Source organism: Calypte anna, chromosome 7 (genome assembly GCF_003957555.1).
Source record: "Calypte anna isolate BGI_N300 chromosome 7, bCalAnn1_v1.p, whole genome shotgun sequence".
Classification (NCBI taxonomy): Eukaryota; Metazoa; Chordata; class Aves; order Apodiformes; family Trochilidae; genus Calypte; species Calypte anna.
Genome location: NC_044253.1, coordinates 35,335,517 through 35,351,748, shown reverse-complemented (window position 1 = coordinate 35,351,748; position 16,232 = coordinate 35,335,517). Strand labels below are relative to the sequence as shown.

At 47.3% G+C, this 16,232-nt stretch overlaps 1 protein-coding gene across 2 annotated transcripts in view; it reads left to right on the top strand.

Annotated features, from left to right (window-relative positions):
• SATB2 (SATB homeobox 2) overlaps window positions 1–16,232 on the top strand; it is a 117,586-nt gene that overhangs the window by 84,484 nt on the left and 16,870 nt on the right. For both annotated transcript variants that reach the window (XM_030454628.1, XM_030454629.1), the window contains exons 9-10: window positions 1,468–1,623; window positions 12,211–12,408. In XM_030454628.1, the coding sequence (XP_030310488.1) occupies window positions 1,468–1,623; window positions 12,211–12,408 (354 nt within the window). The remainder of the gene's footprint in view (window positions 1–1,467; window positions 1,624–12,210; window positions 12,409–16,232) is intronic.

Sequence of the window (16,232 nt, the reverse complement as noted above, 5' to 3'; positions counted from 1 at the left end):
TGGTGGTTGGTGGGTTTAGCACTGGCCTCCCAGGCCATGTTGGTTAAAGCTTTATCTGGAAGTGGTAGGAACTATGATTAGTCTGGATTGCTCTCTTGGCTGGATTTTGGCTCCATTATTAGTGTGGTCTTTGGTACAAAACAGAGATCAAGGAGGAGGAAGATTTGGAGGAGAGCAAAACAGGAGGAGTTCAAAAAGTTTGGTTTTGCCTAGTTACCCTTCCCATTAACAAATAGGTACTTGGCATGTCTGCCTAGTTAAAAATTAACATTAGATGTACTCTAGCAGGCTTCAACTCTGGCACAAAAACAGGAGCCAGTGAAAAGGTCTATAATTGGGCCAAATATCTGAGGGTCACCAGGCTTCACGGGAGGTTTCGTTCTGCAGGCAGCGTGAGCTTTGCCACCTCAGCTGTTTTGTTTCCCTGAGACATTTCCACCTCAGGAGAAAACAGTGATTCCATAGAAGCAACCTACATATTTCTCTTAAAAGGCACGAAGGGTGACCAGCCCTGGTGTCTCTCCTCCTGGAGCTCAGGACAGCAAATGCAATCTGCCTCTTCACAGAGCTGCTGGTGCTGGGAGTGCTCGGCAAGCACCATGCTGCCCTTGTTCCCCTGCCTGCCAGGGCCTTCTGGGAGCTGCCCAGGGGCTTTCCAAGAAAAGTCATGGAGCAGCCTGCTGAACTGGATTGATAGGAGCCTGGTCGGGGCAGTCCAGCTCAGGGAAAGTACTGGCAGCGTCCCTTATTGTCCTTCATTTGTCACAGAAGCTGATGGGAAATCATTCAATTAAAAGGAGTGCAGCGGAATACACAAAATCTCAATATGAGTTTAGGAGAATGAGGGCAGCACATCAAAGGCATGCCAAAGCCCAGCTTTATGAAATGATTATTTTTTTTTTCATTTTCACTGATTTCCTAGGTGAAATTAGGTGACTGTCTGGCTAGCATAATGATGATAAGGCTTGGGAAACCATACGTACTCAAATGACAGACGTATAGTTTTAATAAAGGATGAGGGTGACTTAAGGGAGTGCATTAAATCGAGTAATAATTTATTATTTAGAGACCTCTACCCATTTACTCATTTTTTCTGGGAGAATTGGCTCTTCCTCCAAGGTGTAGGCCACTTCTAGCGTGGGGGGAGAAGAGAGAGGCCGGTGCCTCTGCTGCAGCAGCGAGCTGGCAAAGCCAACTTCAGTGCCCTGGCCACCTATGCTGGTGTTGAGCTGCTCAATAAACGTGCTGGGAGAGGGGGGGAGCTGACAGGGCCTCTCATGTCCTATAGGAATGCACTGCAATTATTTCCAATCACAATTAACCTGATTAGAATAATGGACAGGAAGTGTCCTTCTGTAGCTAATGCAGTTTGGCATCAGCTGACTGAAATCCTTTGATAATTTCTGCACAGATGGCTGGGCTGAAAGCAGCACTTTTTTAATTATTATTTTCATGGTCTCTTGGTAGGCCAAAACCTCGACACCAACAACAGACCTCCCCATTAAGGCGGACGGCGCCAACGTCAACATCACAGCTGCCATTTATGACGAGATCCAACAGGAGATGAAAAGGGCCAAGGTATCTCAAGCTCTGTTTGCCAAAGTGGCTGCCAATAAAAGTCAGGTGAGTGGTAGAAGGGATTTCGTCGTTGCCGGGCTTTTGGGGCTTTTGTTTTTAAAGCAAACCGTGGGGCTGGAACTAAAGCCGTCTCCTCCTCCCACCAATAAAAATACATCTGTTCCTACAATAATAATAATCTCCATCTCTGGGGAACCTGTCGTGTTTTTGGCTTTTGCCTGCTGAAGTGGTTTCCTTTTCCCTTTTAATATAGGCTGAGGGAAGGATCAGCTCACAGCCAGGTTTTTTCTCCCCTTTTGTACCAACACGCGTGCCTTTTCTCACTCGTGGGTGTATAACTCACACCTCTGCTAGTGGGGCAAGGACCTTTCAAAACGATGGTATCCTTCTCATTTGGCAGGTAAAGAAATTGCTTTCTTCAGTAATTAGCTGAGGGAAGGCAACAGGAAACGGCATATTGGGCAGGTGTTTCATTTTTTTGCATGTTCTATGTGCTGCATACGGTATTGCCATGTGAATAATTCACATCAGATCCAATCATTTTTACAAAAAGGCATGAGAGGGCACTGCTGTGAGTTCTCCTGGATTAATTTCCACCTTGGGTGTAAAAAATACATGCAGGCAAGCCTAGGTCAGGGTGAAATTCTTGAAGAGAATCCATTAATTTAAAAATTTCATCCAACTCTTTAAAAAAATATAGTGCACCAGGAGGGATTTTGTGGAAAGGAGGACAGGGAGGTGTTTTTTTGTAGGAAGGGTAGCAAGTGGATTGGAGACTGTTGGAAGGAATTGTTTACTCAGTGCAAAGGGCTACTTTCTGAACTTGGATGTTGTTACAGGAGAGGGCATCAATATGCACATGAAATTCACAGATGTGTCTGTGACAATGAGAGAGGGGGGACAGAAGTATCTAGATGCGTGCACTCTGCAAAACACATACTTTCTTTTCATCTGTGCAGGGAACTGACATTGTAGTCATTGAAGTAGATGTAAAATAAGAGGTTGAAAGGCATATAAACAAAGCATCAAAGCACATGGGAGAGCCTTGTCCTTGTTGCAGGTACAGGAGCCCTGACACGTGGAGGTCTGATTCAGTTTTCTTTCCTCATTTAATAATTAGTTTTCCTTGCCTTCTGCTTTCTCTTGTCAGAGTACAGGGGTTACAGTCCGCAACCCCTCTGCTCCCCAACAAAATCCCAGGCACAGTATGAAATACATAAAAGGAAAATACCATGGAACCCTCTTAAACTGTTAAATGCATAAAAATCTCATGTACCACATGGCAAAATATAATGAGAACTGGAGCTGTTAAACGAATAAAGCTGTTAAAAGCATAATGCCACTTGGCACAACTACTGTGCATTTAACGGTTTTCCACTGTGTAATAAATGACATATGTGGTAAACGTGCAGTAAATATAAAAACTGCACAATTGATTTTGCAAACGTGCCCCTTATTCTTTACTCCATGCAGATATCAAAGTTCCACCCAGAATCCAGACTGGACAGCTTTTAATAAGGAATGCTTAACACAAACTGAATGCCAGCCTCTCTGAGGTTTGGCTTAAAATTGACTGCAAGCTTCCTGTCATTATACCCAGAGGCTTCTTGAAATAGAGAGGGACTGAACCACCCAACAATAATTTGGGTGGCTCACCAGCTTCAGCCTGTGCCAGCTTGAGTGAGCTTCCCTGGCGGCCTTGCACACCAGCACCAAAACAAAAATAACCTCCTGGGTCCTTCACGTGGCAAAGGGCAGATTTTGAAAGCCAGATGCAAAAGGTTAGGAGCAGGATCCACAAACGTTCTCCTTAAAGCAAAGTTACTGCACACCAAGGTTTTGTTTCCTCAGCAGCAGCAGCAAAGAAAGAAGTGCTTCTGAGGCTAATGTTTCTTTTGTTTCTCAGCTCTGCCAAAGCAATCCTGGCTCCCTGGGATGACCCAGCACTCGCCATGCTGAGATGTCAGAGCGCTCTGCTGGAGCATGAAAGTGCTTTATGGGGGCACTGGAAGGCAGGGACAGAGAAGCTGTGGCCAGGATCTGTAGCCATACGGGACCACCCCCTGCCCCAGACCCCACCTTGCATGCTGTCCTCAGCCCAACTAGGTGTGCCACCGTGGCCAAGGAGGAGTTCCAAAAGGAAGGACACGGCTGTTGTCTCAGGGAGGGCCAGTGGCAGGGTGGGATGTCAGCTTAGGTCTGTCTGGCTCCTCTGGAAACCAACAGTGGGGCTTTCCCAGGGCTTTGTGTAGGCAGCTGTGCCAGTGGTGAGCATTTCTGGGGAAGATGCTGCTGATTTTGGGAGCTGAGTGATATGGTAGAAGCACTCACTGAAAACTGCCCATGTTTGGAGGAGAGAGTTTTCAGAGAGGGGAAAAAAGAGGCAGTCTGAGGGTTTGCTTGGACTCTCCGCCAAGGTTCGTTCACTTGCTGTTCTCCACAGGCCTGGCTTGCATTGCCTTGGCTTCCTCTATTATTCCCTCACCCCAGACTACTGAGAGGCTTCCAGTTTGCTAACAAGGCATGTGTTATGTTGGGCACTGCTGTTCTGTCAACAGCAATCCACGGGGCTGTGAGATCTTCACAGTTTTAGCAGCCAGTGGATCTCCGACAGGGCTGTTTTGACATTTTATACACAGGGCTGTGTGTCATGTACCCCGGAGAGCATCCAGAGCCAATGGAGGCTTCATGTCATCTTCTCTCTTCTACAGGAAGAGTGATACCCACTGAGAGCAGTTATTGCAAGCTGCATCATCTACTGGTGGAGCTAATTGACCTCTAATTTAACAAGTAGCCATCTTTATTCTTAAGTCATGGCAGAGTCTCAGTTCAGCAACTAAAGGGAAGGGCAGCTGCTTGAAACAAAGGTTTCTAATCACAGAGCTCAAAGCCAACATAAAAGCAAGGAACAGAGCCTCGGAGAGGTACCAAGGTAGTATGGTGAGACTTCTTTAAGGGAATTGACCTTCAGAAAGATCTCAAGCCATTTGTGAGACATTGACTTACTCATCACTTACCTTATTATGCATATTATTCCATTTAACTTAATATATAGGCATTTTTAGTCTCGTTTCTGATGGTCAGTGGATCCCTTCACATTATTTGAAGGCAACAGGAGCTGAGGGGCTCAATGCCCTCCAAGCACAGCCTCCAAAGCTGTCATCCTCTTTTAGTTGCCAGCTGTTGGTGATGTACCCATTGCACAGCCTGTTTCTCTGGGGGTGCAGCCTGCTAGTGCTATTTGTCCCTTAAATGGCTAAACCTGTGTTCTTATGCTGGGAGTGTTCCCGAGCATGGTTGGGACACCAAGGTTTGGTTTCCAATCTGCACTTTGGGCTCTCCTGGTTGTATTTGATTCACAAGGAAACGGGTTTCCATTGTGCCATTTCAGTGAGGTTCTGCTGGCCTTTGTGTTTCCAAAGTTGGGCAGTGGGACAGGTGGAGGCTTAGACCTGAGGTTGCTTCAGGTTTGATTGTCAGCCTTGAAAACTGGCTTCTACATCCAGTTCTGCAACTGCTTTCCAGTTTCTGCAGCTTCAGGAGAACCATTTCCCCCAGCACTTCTGTAATCCTGTGCAGCAGCATCATCCCCCTGACCTCTGCCAGTCAGTGTCCTAGCAGAGGCTGTGCTCAGCAGATGGGGTTTTTCTTAATTTGTGTGAAATGAGTTTAGGAATATAGTTCTGGCCATAATAAACAGTCACTATCAAGATAAATTGTGGGCATAGCTGGCTGGAGCCCTTGCTGCCAGCCTGAGAGAGGACAAAGTTTGGAGGAAGGTGGAGACCAAACTTCCCACAATTCTCCCAGGGCAGGAGGCTCTCCTTGTTCTGGCTGGGGCAGCATTGGGAAGCAGGGCACGTGCTGCTGAGGAGCTGCCCAGGGCAGGGCAAATGGAAGGCTTTAACCTTCACCAGGCTAGGGGAAAAAAAAAGTAAACCCTTGAAACTGTGAAGTTCTTCCTCAAGGGACTGGAATTTGTTCCAGTTGCACCACGGGGAAGCAAGAGGGACCCCATAGAGAAACTTTTGAGGAAACTGGCAAAGCTCAGCCTCTAGTTTGGGTCTTTGCTTCATTTAAAAATGAACAAACAAAAATTTAGCCAGGAGGCTGGAGACAGGAGGCAGGAAAGCCCTTCAGGTGAAGACAAAGCCAGGGCTAGGGGTGGAAGTCACTGCACCAGTTCCTCACCTTTCCTTTTGACTTTTTACAGCATTAGTTCTAGAACCCCCTGGTTTTGTCCTTCCTTCTCTTTGCCTTCCAACTTATATTTCCTGGCATTAATTTGATATTGTGGGATGCTTTCTCTCCCCTTCTTAGCTTATAGTAGGTATTTTCTGTGCCCTTAAAGTAATTAGCTTCCAGTGGTGCTGAACAGCAGCTAGAAAAAACAGCTGGTGGTGAAGATGCATGGCATATACAGTGTGTGCATTTTGGGCACTGCTGACTGCTGGAGCATCTCAGTGCCTTCAGCATGGTGTGAATCTCTCTACAGCTGGGCTAGAGCTGGTGTGCTGATATTTGGTCATTCTTGTTATATATGGAGGAAATGGAGAAAGCCAGTTCTCTCCTTGACTCAACATTTCTTTGAAGACATGAGCTTCTTTTTTGCAGACTTATATTCGTGGTCCCAGCATGACCCCCAGCATCTGCAGCAGTGTGCCAGCTTCTCAGCAGCTGAGTGAAGCAGGGGAGGTTGTGTGTGGAGCTGGGGCTTTGCTCAGGAAGCCCTTGGCAGTCCCTCCTGGGAGCTGATGGCAGGCTGCTTGCCCTAACCACAAGCCCAGGCTTCCTCTCCAGCCTGGGGAGAAGCTGGTCTGAACTTGGCACATTGGAAATATCCTCAGTGCACAGCATCCTTCCCTCTGAGAACAAGAGCTGTGAGCAGGCTTGGTGTTCCCATGAAGCTGAGATACGTCAGGGCTCCTGTACTTCATTCCTGGTTTGGTACTGTTTCCTCTTTCCTAAGGCTAGTGAGGAACCAGCCCTCCTGGAAGTGCTTTGCATTTTGCTTTCAGTTTTGGGGGGAAGGAGAAGCCCTGAGCCTTTCAGAAAATGCAGGCTCCTGAGTGGTTAACCTTGAACTGTATCAAAATGCTCCCAGAGAAGCTTCTCAGGTTCAGTCCCCCTCCCCCGGCTCTCATCAGGAATTCATTGAAGCCATGACAGAACTCTCCATTACAGTTAGTCTTTTATCCATTTCAGCTTTCTTGATTAGGTTATCTTGAATCATTAGGGGGTTTATTTATTTTAATAGACACTTATTGGATTCATGGAAAGAGAGTTTGGTGACTAAGGAACAAGAGCTGAATATTCTCTGGCTCATTTCGCACTGCAGAGTCCCAGACTGAAGGGAGAGGAGAGAGGCTGAGAAGTTTGTCCAGAGGACTTCTGTGATCCTGTGTACAAAGGGAGCTTTCTCTGTGGAATGCAGCATTTCTTTCCCAATCTTTCAAGACTTGAATCGATCATTGCTGCTTTTTTTCTTTTTTTTTTTTCGTTTTGTCACATATGTTGACATTTTCTGCACTGATGATGTGGGTGAGGAAATGGCCTTTTACATTTATTTTTTGAGATTTATTCCTGAATCACTCTTCTGAAAGCTCTTCATTTGCCTACTCATGCTTTCACTGGAGACCCTAGAAAATGTCAGCACATGAAGCTAGCTGCACTACTATTAGTATTATTAATTTCAGGGTATCTGCAGGGAAGGTTGGTTTAACTGCAGCCTCAATGTGCCTCATGGTCTAGCCTGAGCCTGCAGGTTGCCTGTGACATATATTAACTGTGGGCACCAGAGTGTCACCTCCTGTGGTGGCTTTCAGTGGAGATGCTGCTCCCAGTGGCTTGGAGCCCCAGCATCCCTGAGCCTGAACCCCAGCATCCCTGAGCCATTTTGATGGCTTTCTGATCAGAATCGTGGTCCCTGGCTGACTGCAAGTCAGCACATCTGCAGGAAGCAGGTTTGGGGCTCAGGATGCTCGTGCACATCTTGGTGGAGCACTGAAAAACCTGACCCTGTGCAGTCTGGGACCTCTGGCTGTGGGAGCAGCCTCTCCTGCTCCAGGGTGAGTCCAGCAACATGGAAAGGGTCAAGATGCTAAGGAGCATAAGTGATGGAGAACACAGCTTGTGCTGGCTGCACCAGCTGCCTGTCCCTCAAGGGGGTCTGAGTGCTCCAAGGCTGCTGCTCTGGTGTAGTAGGCACGCTGTTTCTTTAACAGCATAAAAGCACAATGGGAATGGTTGGCTTCCTGCAGATTTTTGTTGTTGTTTGCTTAGCTATGTGGAAATGTATTTGATTAGGAGACAGAGAGAGAGGTTAAAAATAGGACATTAATATGATATTATTTGTTTTATCAAATAAAATGCTTAGAAAATGTTTATCTTGTCTCAGGAGAACAACAAAACCAGAGGCCAGCACTTCTCTGCAGCTCTCTTTAAGGAGCCACATCGGGCTGCAGGCTCCATGCCTCTGGAAGTTTTGGGGTGAAACGAAGGAAGTTCTGAGCAGAATTCCTCCTAACCACAAACACTGGGTGTGCCTGACTGCAGAGCCAAAAACATCCTTTAATTGTGCTGTTTTTTCCTCCCCTTATTTTTAATGGAAGACATTCCCATTTGGGAACCTCAGAAGCTGCCATCAGGGGCTGGATTCTGCCACCCATATTGACACTGGCAGGGCTGAGAGTCCCTGGGTGAGGGTGGCAGTGGAGGGGCTGGGGAAGGACCTGGGGGCTCTCACAGTTTTTAGGATACATTCACAGAAATCGGGTTCACTTGTGATGCAGTGAACTCAGATGTTGTGGATGAGTGGGTGAAAAAGTGGCAACGTCTCCTTCTTCACTTTGCCATCTCCGTGCCAATAAATGTAACTGGAGATGAAAATTCACTGTGAATGGCTGCAGCTCCAAGAATGTCTGTATGTTAGCATTTCTTAAATAATTCTCCTGGAAAGCTCTGTGTAACGTACACAGACCCAAAGAAATAAATAAAAGAAAATAAATTGCCACCAAAAAAAACCCCCAAGTTGAGTTTTTTAGCAGAAAAGGGAGATTTGCATATTAATAATTCATGAGTTCTCATTGAACATGCACGAAGAAACGGTGCTATTCAATAGAGAATACTGTCATCTGTCACTGTTTTATTTGACATTTACACTTTTTTTTTTTTTTTTTTTTCCTGGTACTGCAAAACTTTCTTGGATGGTGTGCTAAGATTATTTAAATAAATAATTAAGGAAAAAAAAAATACAGACTTCTCATCTGCGCAGGGGGAAGGCAGTTACTTGCAGCTATAAAGAATGTGTGAGTAAGCTGCAGGGCTGTCTTTTCTCACGTATGAGCCTATTGCCTAATAAGAAGCCCCATCAATGGGTAAACGGGGTCTGGAATGGCTGAGGGAGGAGGGAATGCTGGAATAAAGAAAGATGGGAAAAGAGCAGGGAAAGGAGGGATCTGACGGAGGTGATCGTGCGAGCACAGGCCGGGTGTGCACGTGTCTGTGTGGGGGTGAGGGAATGAGGGCTGTTGTGAAGAAAGCTGCCACAAATATATTGCTGCTGATGATTAAAAATAAATATTTATAAATGGTGGTGTTGGGAGAGCTCCAGTCCCACACACCCCAAGAGGAGGAGGCAGGGCGCCGGGCACGGTGACTGCTCAGAGTTAGGCACACCTTGCAATTTCTTGCTAATATTAGGCTCATGAAAATCTTTCTGCTCTGTAGGTTAGTTATTATTTATAAAAATCACAGAACCAGCTGATACATTCATAAGCTAATTATTGTAGCAGCTGGGTACACATGGTGCAATATGTCTGAGGCTGTGAAGTATCACAGATTTCTTGGGGCCTGCTGTGGTGGGGGTGTGCTGTTGAAGGCTGGATCCCTTAATCTGATCAGCCAAGCAAATACTTTGTGGGGAAACTGGATTAATATCTCTCTAAATACCACGGATGTGCTTCACCTTCAGAACCAGGCTCCTTTAAACGTGCCATTAGCTGATCTCCTTTGGGGAATGGAGAAGTTCTCAGGTGTCCTGAGGACGGCAGGGTCTTTGCTTGGTGCCTCCCTTTGCCAGAAATTAATTTGGTTTGCTCACGTCTGCACACATGGTCACACTGCAGTCTAATCTTTTCCCTAATAGCTCCAAGGTCAGGACCTCGCATGTTGCCAGGCAAATTGAGCACCATCCTTCTGAAAGACTAATGGCAGGCAGTGCCTAGTCCATAATGAGGCCTGTAGTGCTGCTCTAAGTGATTGTAATGAGCCCTGATGAGAAGGGGACAGATAAATCAAAAGGCAGCACCTCGGGCTGGCTGAGCCAACTTTGGGAAGGGGAGATAGCCCTGCCAAGCCATCCCTGGGCCCTGCTGGCACTGGGCACCACACAGTGCCCTCAGGAACCACCCTCTCCCAGACCTGCCCCAGGGGGGCTCCAGCTCCACCAGCTGCAGGGTCCGTGTGTATTTTCTGGTAAAGGATTGGTCTTCATGCTGCAGCATCCCATGGGAGATGTTAAACATACCTGCTTGAGACCTTTGAGAGCTCAGGTGGAGACTCACTCAGATCACTGAGAAAAGGGAGCTGATTTTTTTCCCCAGAGGGTTTGTTTTCCATTTCAAAACCTCTTTGAATGGAGGAGCCCCTGAGAAAATACTGCAGAGCTGGAAGGTTTTCTTCCTTGTCTTCTCTAAGAAGAATAAAGTTTTGGAGGATTTCTGAGTGGAGGAGAGGGAAAGAGGAGAGCTAAAGGCAAGGGATGTGGCCAAACAACATGAAAATGCAGACATCACCTGGCTGAGAGATTACACAAACACCAGCCAAAATTCTTGGAAAATATAATACAGATTTTTTCCCCCCCCCTAAGTAAATGATCAGATATCTTGTTTTCATCCTTGCCTCCCCCCCAGCCCTCCTAGTTTATTGCAAGAAAAGATCAGGTCTGCACAAATGTGGCCTCTCACTTGTAAAAACAAGGCAGTGTTGTGTTACAGATTAGTTTATAAATCCCTGGTGGCTTCACAGTTCAGTGCCTACAGCTGCTGCAGATGGGTCTGGGTTTTTGTCTCTTCGCTGTGCTGCAGCCGGCAGTTGAAGGAGAAAATGGAATGATCAGGTTATTAACATGTAGGCCGTGAGGAAGAGGCTGCACAATGAGAACAGCTGGTGTTGCTGTCTTGGCTGATGCAGCAGAGATAATCAAATCTTGCTTTTTTTTTATTTGTGGGGGGGTGAAGGCAGAAGACACAGTGGAGAATAAGACAAACAAGGGCTTATGATATTATATATGGGGGTAGAGAGTGCACAGGAGAAGTTGTCAATGGCTTACAAGTTGCTACACAGAAAAGGCAACACCAAAAAAAAACCCCACATGGGCCAGTAGTGGACTGGGCTTGCCCTAGTCACTGCTCTGAAACACACGGTTTTGGTACTTCTCCTGCTGAAAGTTTTAAACATTGATCGAGCTCTCTCCTAGGTCTTGCAAGGTGCCTGTCAAAATGGTGTAAAAATGCTGAGCTGTAGCTCAAAAATGATGGGTCGTAGAGCTACTAGGTTAAATATTGTGACAGGAGTCAGTAAGGTGTGTTGACAGCATCCTCAGCCTTATCTCCTCATCTTCTGTCATCTGCACTGTGTTTCCTGTCGGCAGGATGGGGCTGGATGTGTCCCCCCTGGGGCAGGGACAGCAAGAGCCACTGTCCCTGGTTAAACCCCCTGGGCAGGCCAGGTCACCACCACGAGTGGTCAGCACACATGGGGCTGTCCTCACCTCAGCAGCTGCAGCATCCTGCTCTCTGGTTGGTTTTGTGTCTCAGAGGGCTTTCCTCCTTGAAGGGTCGGTGCTTTCCCCTCAGGGCTCTGAGCTCTTAGCCCCTGTGGAGAGGTCCTGCAGGATTTCCTACAGTGGTAACTCTTTGAAGGCATTTTAAAGTAACCTTAATATAGCACAGCAGGAATTAAATCTATTATTACGATCACACCTAGTATTTTGATCTCTCTGGTCACTTCTGCAGGACTCTACTACTTCTGTGCTACTGGCAGTACTGGAGGATTCCCTTTCTCTAATGTTGCATCTTCCAAGTGCCCATTTGATTATTTAAAACTGTCAGTGGGGTTCAGATCTGGGGGAGTCAGCAGCAACACAGCAACAGCAGAGCAGGGGTCTTTAATTCATAGTATCTTCTAAACATTTTCAGTGGTGGTTGAATTTCTCAACCCTTAGCATGAGGGTCGTTAGCAAGCCTCAGTGGTTACAGCATCTTTTCTCTTCCTTGGGTGAAGAAATAAAGGGGCTCTGAAACAGGAGTGGAGATGCACATTTATTTCAACTCTGTTTTTCTATGGGAAAGATATTTATATCCCAACATTTTTAAACATGGTATGATTATAACAGGGGGCAAGATGCTGTTCATCCTGGTTCCTCTTAAGCCCTGCTGCTGGTGTCTGTTTCTCCAACTTGCAGGAAATGTATCAGGGCTCTGTTGAGACCAAAAGGCAGCTGAGGGCAGGTGTGAGATGACACTCAGTGCAACTTCCAGCACGGAGCCCTGAGCCTAGCTGACCTTCCACTCACAAACATCTGCTTCCTCAGTGCTCAGTGAATTAACTGTGCTGCCCCTACCTTTGCAGGGCTGGCTGTGTGAGCTGCTTCGTTGGAAAGAGAACCCGAGCCCAGAGAACCGGACCCTCTGGGAGAACCTCTGCACCATTCGCCGCTTCCTCAACCTCCCCCAGCACGAGCGGGACGTCATCTACGAGGAGGAGTCCAGGCATCACCACAGCGAGCGCATGCAGCACGTGGTCCAGCTCACCCCAGAGCCCGTGCAGGTCAGAGATCCATCTTTCTTTCCTTCTCACCTTCCTTCCTTCCCTCCTTCCTTCTCTCCTTCCTTCTCTCCTTCCTTCCTTCCGGCTGCTCAGGAACCAGACATGTGCAAAGCTGCCCACATTTAGAGGGGTCCAGATGTGTTCCTCAGCAACAGCAAGAGGCAGAACAGGAGTGGGGACTCGGCCACTCACTCCTCACAGAACCTGGGTGCTCCTGATCCCTTCAACTGTACATTTGGTTCTGTTCTGAGAAGTCAGATAACACTGCAGAAAAAGTGAGCGGGTGGGAGAGAAACTTCGTACGCAGGGGGTTTTAAGAGTGTGACACAGACAAGTGTTTTGAAAGTACTTCTAAAATAAACCTGGTGAGTATTTTGTGGGCAAGAGGCCTTCATCTCACAGCCTCCTCAGGATTGTTTTGCTCCTCTCTCCAGCCTCTGTGACTAGGGATAAGGTTTTGGTTTGTGTGCCTTTGTTCTGTCCTTGTCTCAGGTCTTAAAAGAATGAGAAATCAACAGTATGCAGAGGGAAAGTGAAGTGAAAACACTACAGCTATCCTTGCTCTTCCAGCATGTCACAAACCCCAACATCTGCTGATGGTCAAGAGAGTCTCAGGAGCTATTTTTTTCAGTGTAAAAAGCTGAGGTGTCACCTTGCACAGCAGCCCATCCTTTTGGATTGCTTGGTGCCATTCACCTGATCCCATTGTGTGACAGCTCTCAGGGAGTCATCTTCACTGCCTTCCTCCCTGATAATCTCACAGTTCTTCACCTTTGCTCTCCCTGATGTTGCTTGATGTCAGCTTGCACTGCTTTGCTGCTCTTGCTGTGAACCTTGGCATTCAGCCTCTTTTCTTTGTCACTGCTCTAGCTCTGCTGCTGCTAGAACTGCTGCCAACGACCTGGTCACCTTTTTCCAAAGGCCAGAGGTTTTTTATGTCTTGTGGTCCTGCCTTGGTCTCACCCAGATTAATTGTAGCCTAGTTCAGTCTGCTTTGTCTCTTCTGCTACCAGCTTCCTCCTTGCTTTCCATTTGGTATTTGCCTGGGAAAAAAAAAAAAAAAAGCCTTTCCTGGGGTTTAGGTTCTCAGAGCTGTAAATGTAGAGCAGTGCTTTAAGTCATTATAGCTGCAAGTTCTGTCTTCCATGTTCCCCAAAACTTTGTGTGATCTTGGAGGCTACAAAAAAGTAAAGGGTTGAGCTAACATGTGGGAAGAGGACCAGACCTGTGTAGAGTTGACCATATTAACTCACTTCTGGTGCAAGCAGGAATATCCTCAAAGCTACAGTTTTAAGAAAAAGTTTCCCTGAGCTGTTGTGAGTGACCTTGATGCTTAGCCTACTTTCCAAAGCCTCCTGCACATCACTGTTGTGCAGTGTGCAGGTTGGCTCCTGTGAGTGACACGTTACACTGCGTTGGAATGCGGTGCATTTGTATTTGTCAGCAAGTTACAAAGCCATGGATTAATTATTTAGTACAGTCAAAATATGAAAAATGAAGAAAAATAAATGAAACCAGCTGGCAACTCTATAGAGCAAAACTCTGGAGACCCTGGTATACAGTTGATACAGTAGGCTTGTGTTTTGGGGGTGCTGCATTTGAAAGCCATGTTTGCCCATCCAAAAACCCCAGTAGGCTTCCGAGTGGCACGCAACCAGTGCAAGACTCGAGGTTTGCTGTCCACCTGCTCCCAGCTGCCAAAAGGTACCCTGCACCAAGCAATTTCTGCATAGTTTTCAGTCTCTAGGACTTGAATTGTTTCGAGCAGCAAGGTTTGGTTTCTTGGCTTTGCTGCAAGGGTCACTATTAGGTAATTAGCCATGAAGAATCAGTGACAGCAGCCAGAGATGTAAAGCTGAGGCCCTCACACTTGCAGTCGCTGGAGATTGTGTGACACTTTACATAAGGGTAGGGGTCTAGGGCCCTGCTCCTGGCCCAACTCCAGGCCAAGTAATTACATTCTGCCTGTCTGAAATTCCCTCTGTAGTGCCAAGTGGGAAAGCCAGTCTCATTTCCTTCTCGGAGCCGTGGCGGGTGCAGTGTCTGCCACGGTGCCTGCAGTCACTGACCTACTTTGCTCTGCAGGCTCTGCCAGTGAGAAGTGCTCTGTAAGTCGAGCCCTTACCTGTGGCCTTGCTGTCAAGCTGACAGCTCTTTGAAGAGTACACAAGTAGCAGCACTGTGACTCCCAGCAGGTGCAGTGCTGGGACACCCCAGCAGGCAGCAGGCTCTTAGTTCTGCTTTTTCTCTCCCCTCAGCCCATCTTTCTCTCTGCTGGGATGGATTTGAGGTGTGTTACAGTGACCTGTGTCTGAGGAGCCCCAGTCTCTGCTCCTCCAGCCATGAGACTGGCCTGAGAGCAGAGCTCCCTGCCACCATAGCCCAGCCCCCTCGAGGCTGGGGATGCCCCTCTGACAGGCTGCAGGGCTTGGAAAAAACTCCTGGCTGTCATCACAAGTGCCACAACCAGGCAAAAGATAACAGATAAATAAAACTCAGCCTTTAGCCCAGTATGGTTTCTTGGAAATGGCAAAGATGCCATTTCCTTGCACTGGGTTTTGTGTAGCTCACTTGCTGGTGATAGGGCTGGGCACACCTGCAGTGAGGGAAACACCTCTGGGCTGGGTTTGGGTTCTCTCCTCTACCAGCAGGCTGTGGGACAGGTGTTGCAGTGCTGCAAAAGGTCAGCTAGACAGAATTTAGCTCTTCATCTATAAGAGATAGTTGGAGTTTTTTGTGGCAGGTACTTGTTCCTTTTTCAATGTTACTAGCCTGGACCTGTCTGTTTAGTTTTTGGTTCAAAGTTGTAAAAAGAAATATCATCTCTTCTCTCTTCTGTTAGATTTTTCCTCTTAGCCATATATTAATCCATTCAATCAAACATTTTCCTGTTTCTCAAATAAAAAAACCTTTGTAGTGGAAACTCAGTGCACAAGAAATTCCTCCCTGCACACTTGATTTATTTGTTATTGTGCTGAAGAGTCATAAAATGTGAGCCCTGTGGAGCTGTGTGGCATGGCTGTGTTCTCTGGCAGCATCGGATGTGACCATATGGATGTGCCAGAGCATGGATTCTCCTTCACATGTGGGTTGCAGAGCATCCCTGCTACACCTACATGTTGCTGTGCCTCCAGGCTCCTCTGTTTTTTAGGGAAATTTAGGTGTGCACTAAGTGACTCTTTCTCCCTCTGGTTTTGTGCCATGGGGTGTAAGGACGAAGTGGGACTAAGGAAAACACCTGGGAGTTTGCTGCTAGCTGGTTGCCACAAGGACATCACCTCTGCTTTTGGGAGTGCCCAAGCCACAGGTTGCTGGAGGATAGGAGGGCATGCTGGAAAGAATTATATTTTTGCCCTTTTGACCTGTGATGCAGCCTGGCTAAGGGATCTGCTGGGCAGGCTGCTTGGCAGAGGGGAGGGTACACTGCCTTACCTTCCATCCCTCCCCAAATCCCACCCTTCCCAGGCTGGTTGCTGGCACTGGGCCTTTCTGGAGTGTTAATGCTGAGAGTGCCTCTGGCCACTTCCCCTTGCCAAGCAGGGAGTTGGTGTTTGCTACAGACATGCTGGGGCACAGCAAATGTGATTTCTCTCCCTTCTCCCACCACCCGGCTGCTGAGCCCAAGGTGACTGCTCCAGAGATTCAGCATCTTGCCTGGCACTTTAATAGAGTGCTAATTCTTTGTTAATTGCTGGGGCAGAGAAACCTGGCTCAGTTGGGAAAACAATGAATCAGGCTGTTGTCTCTGGAGTGCTGGGGTGGGGAGCTGATTCTCTGGAGTAATGAGCAAAGTACCCACTGTTCAGAGAGCAGAAGAACCTTGA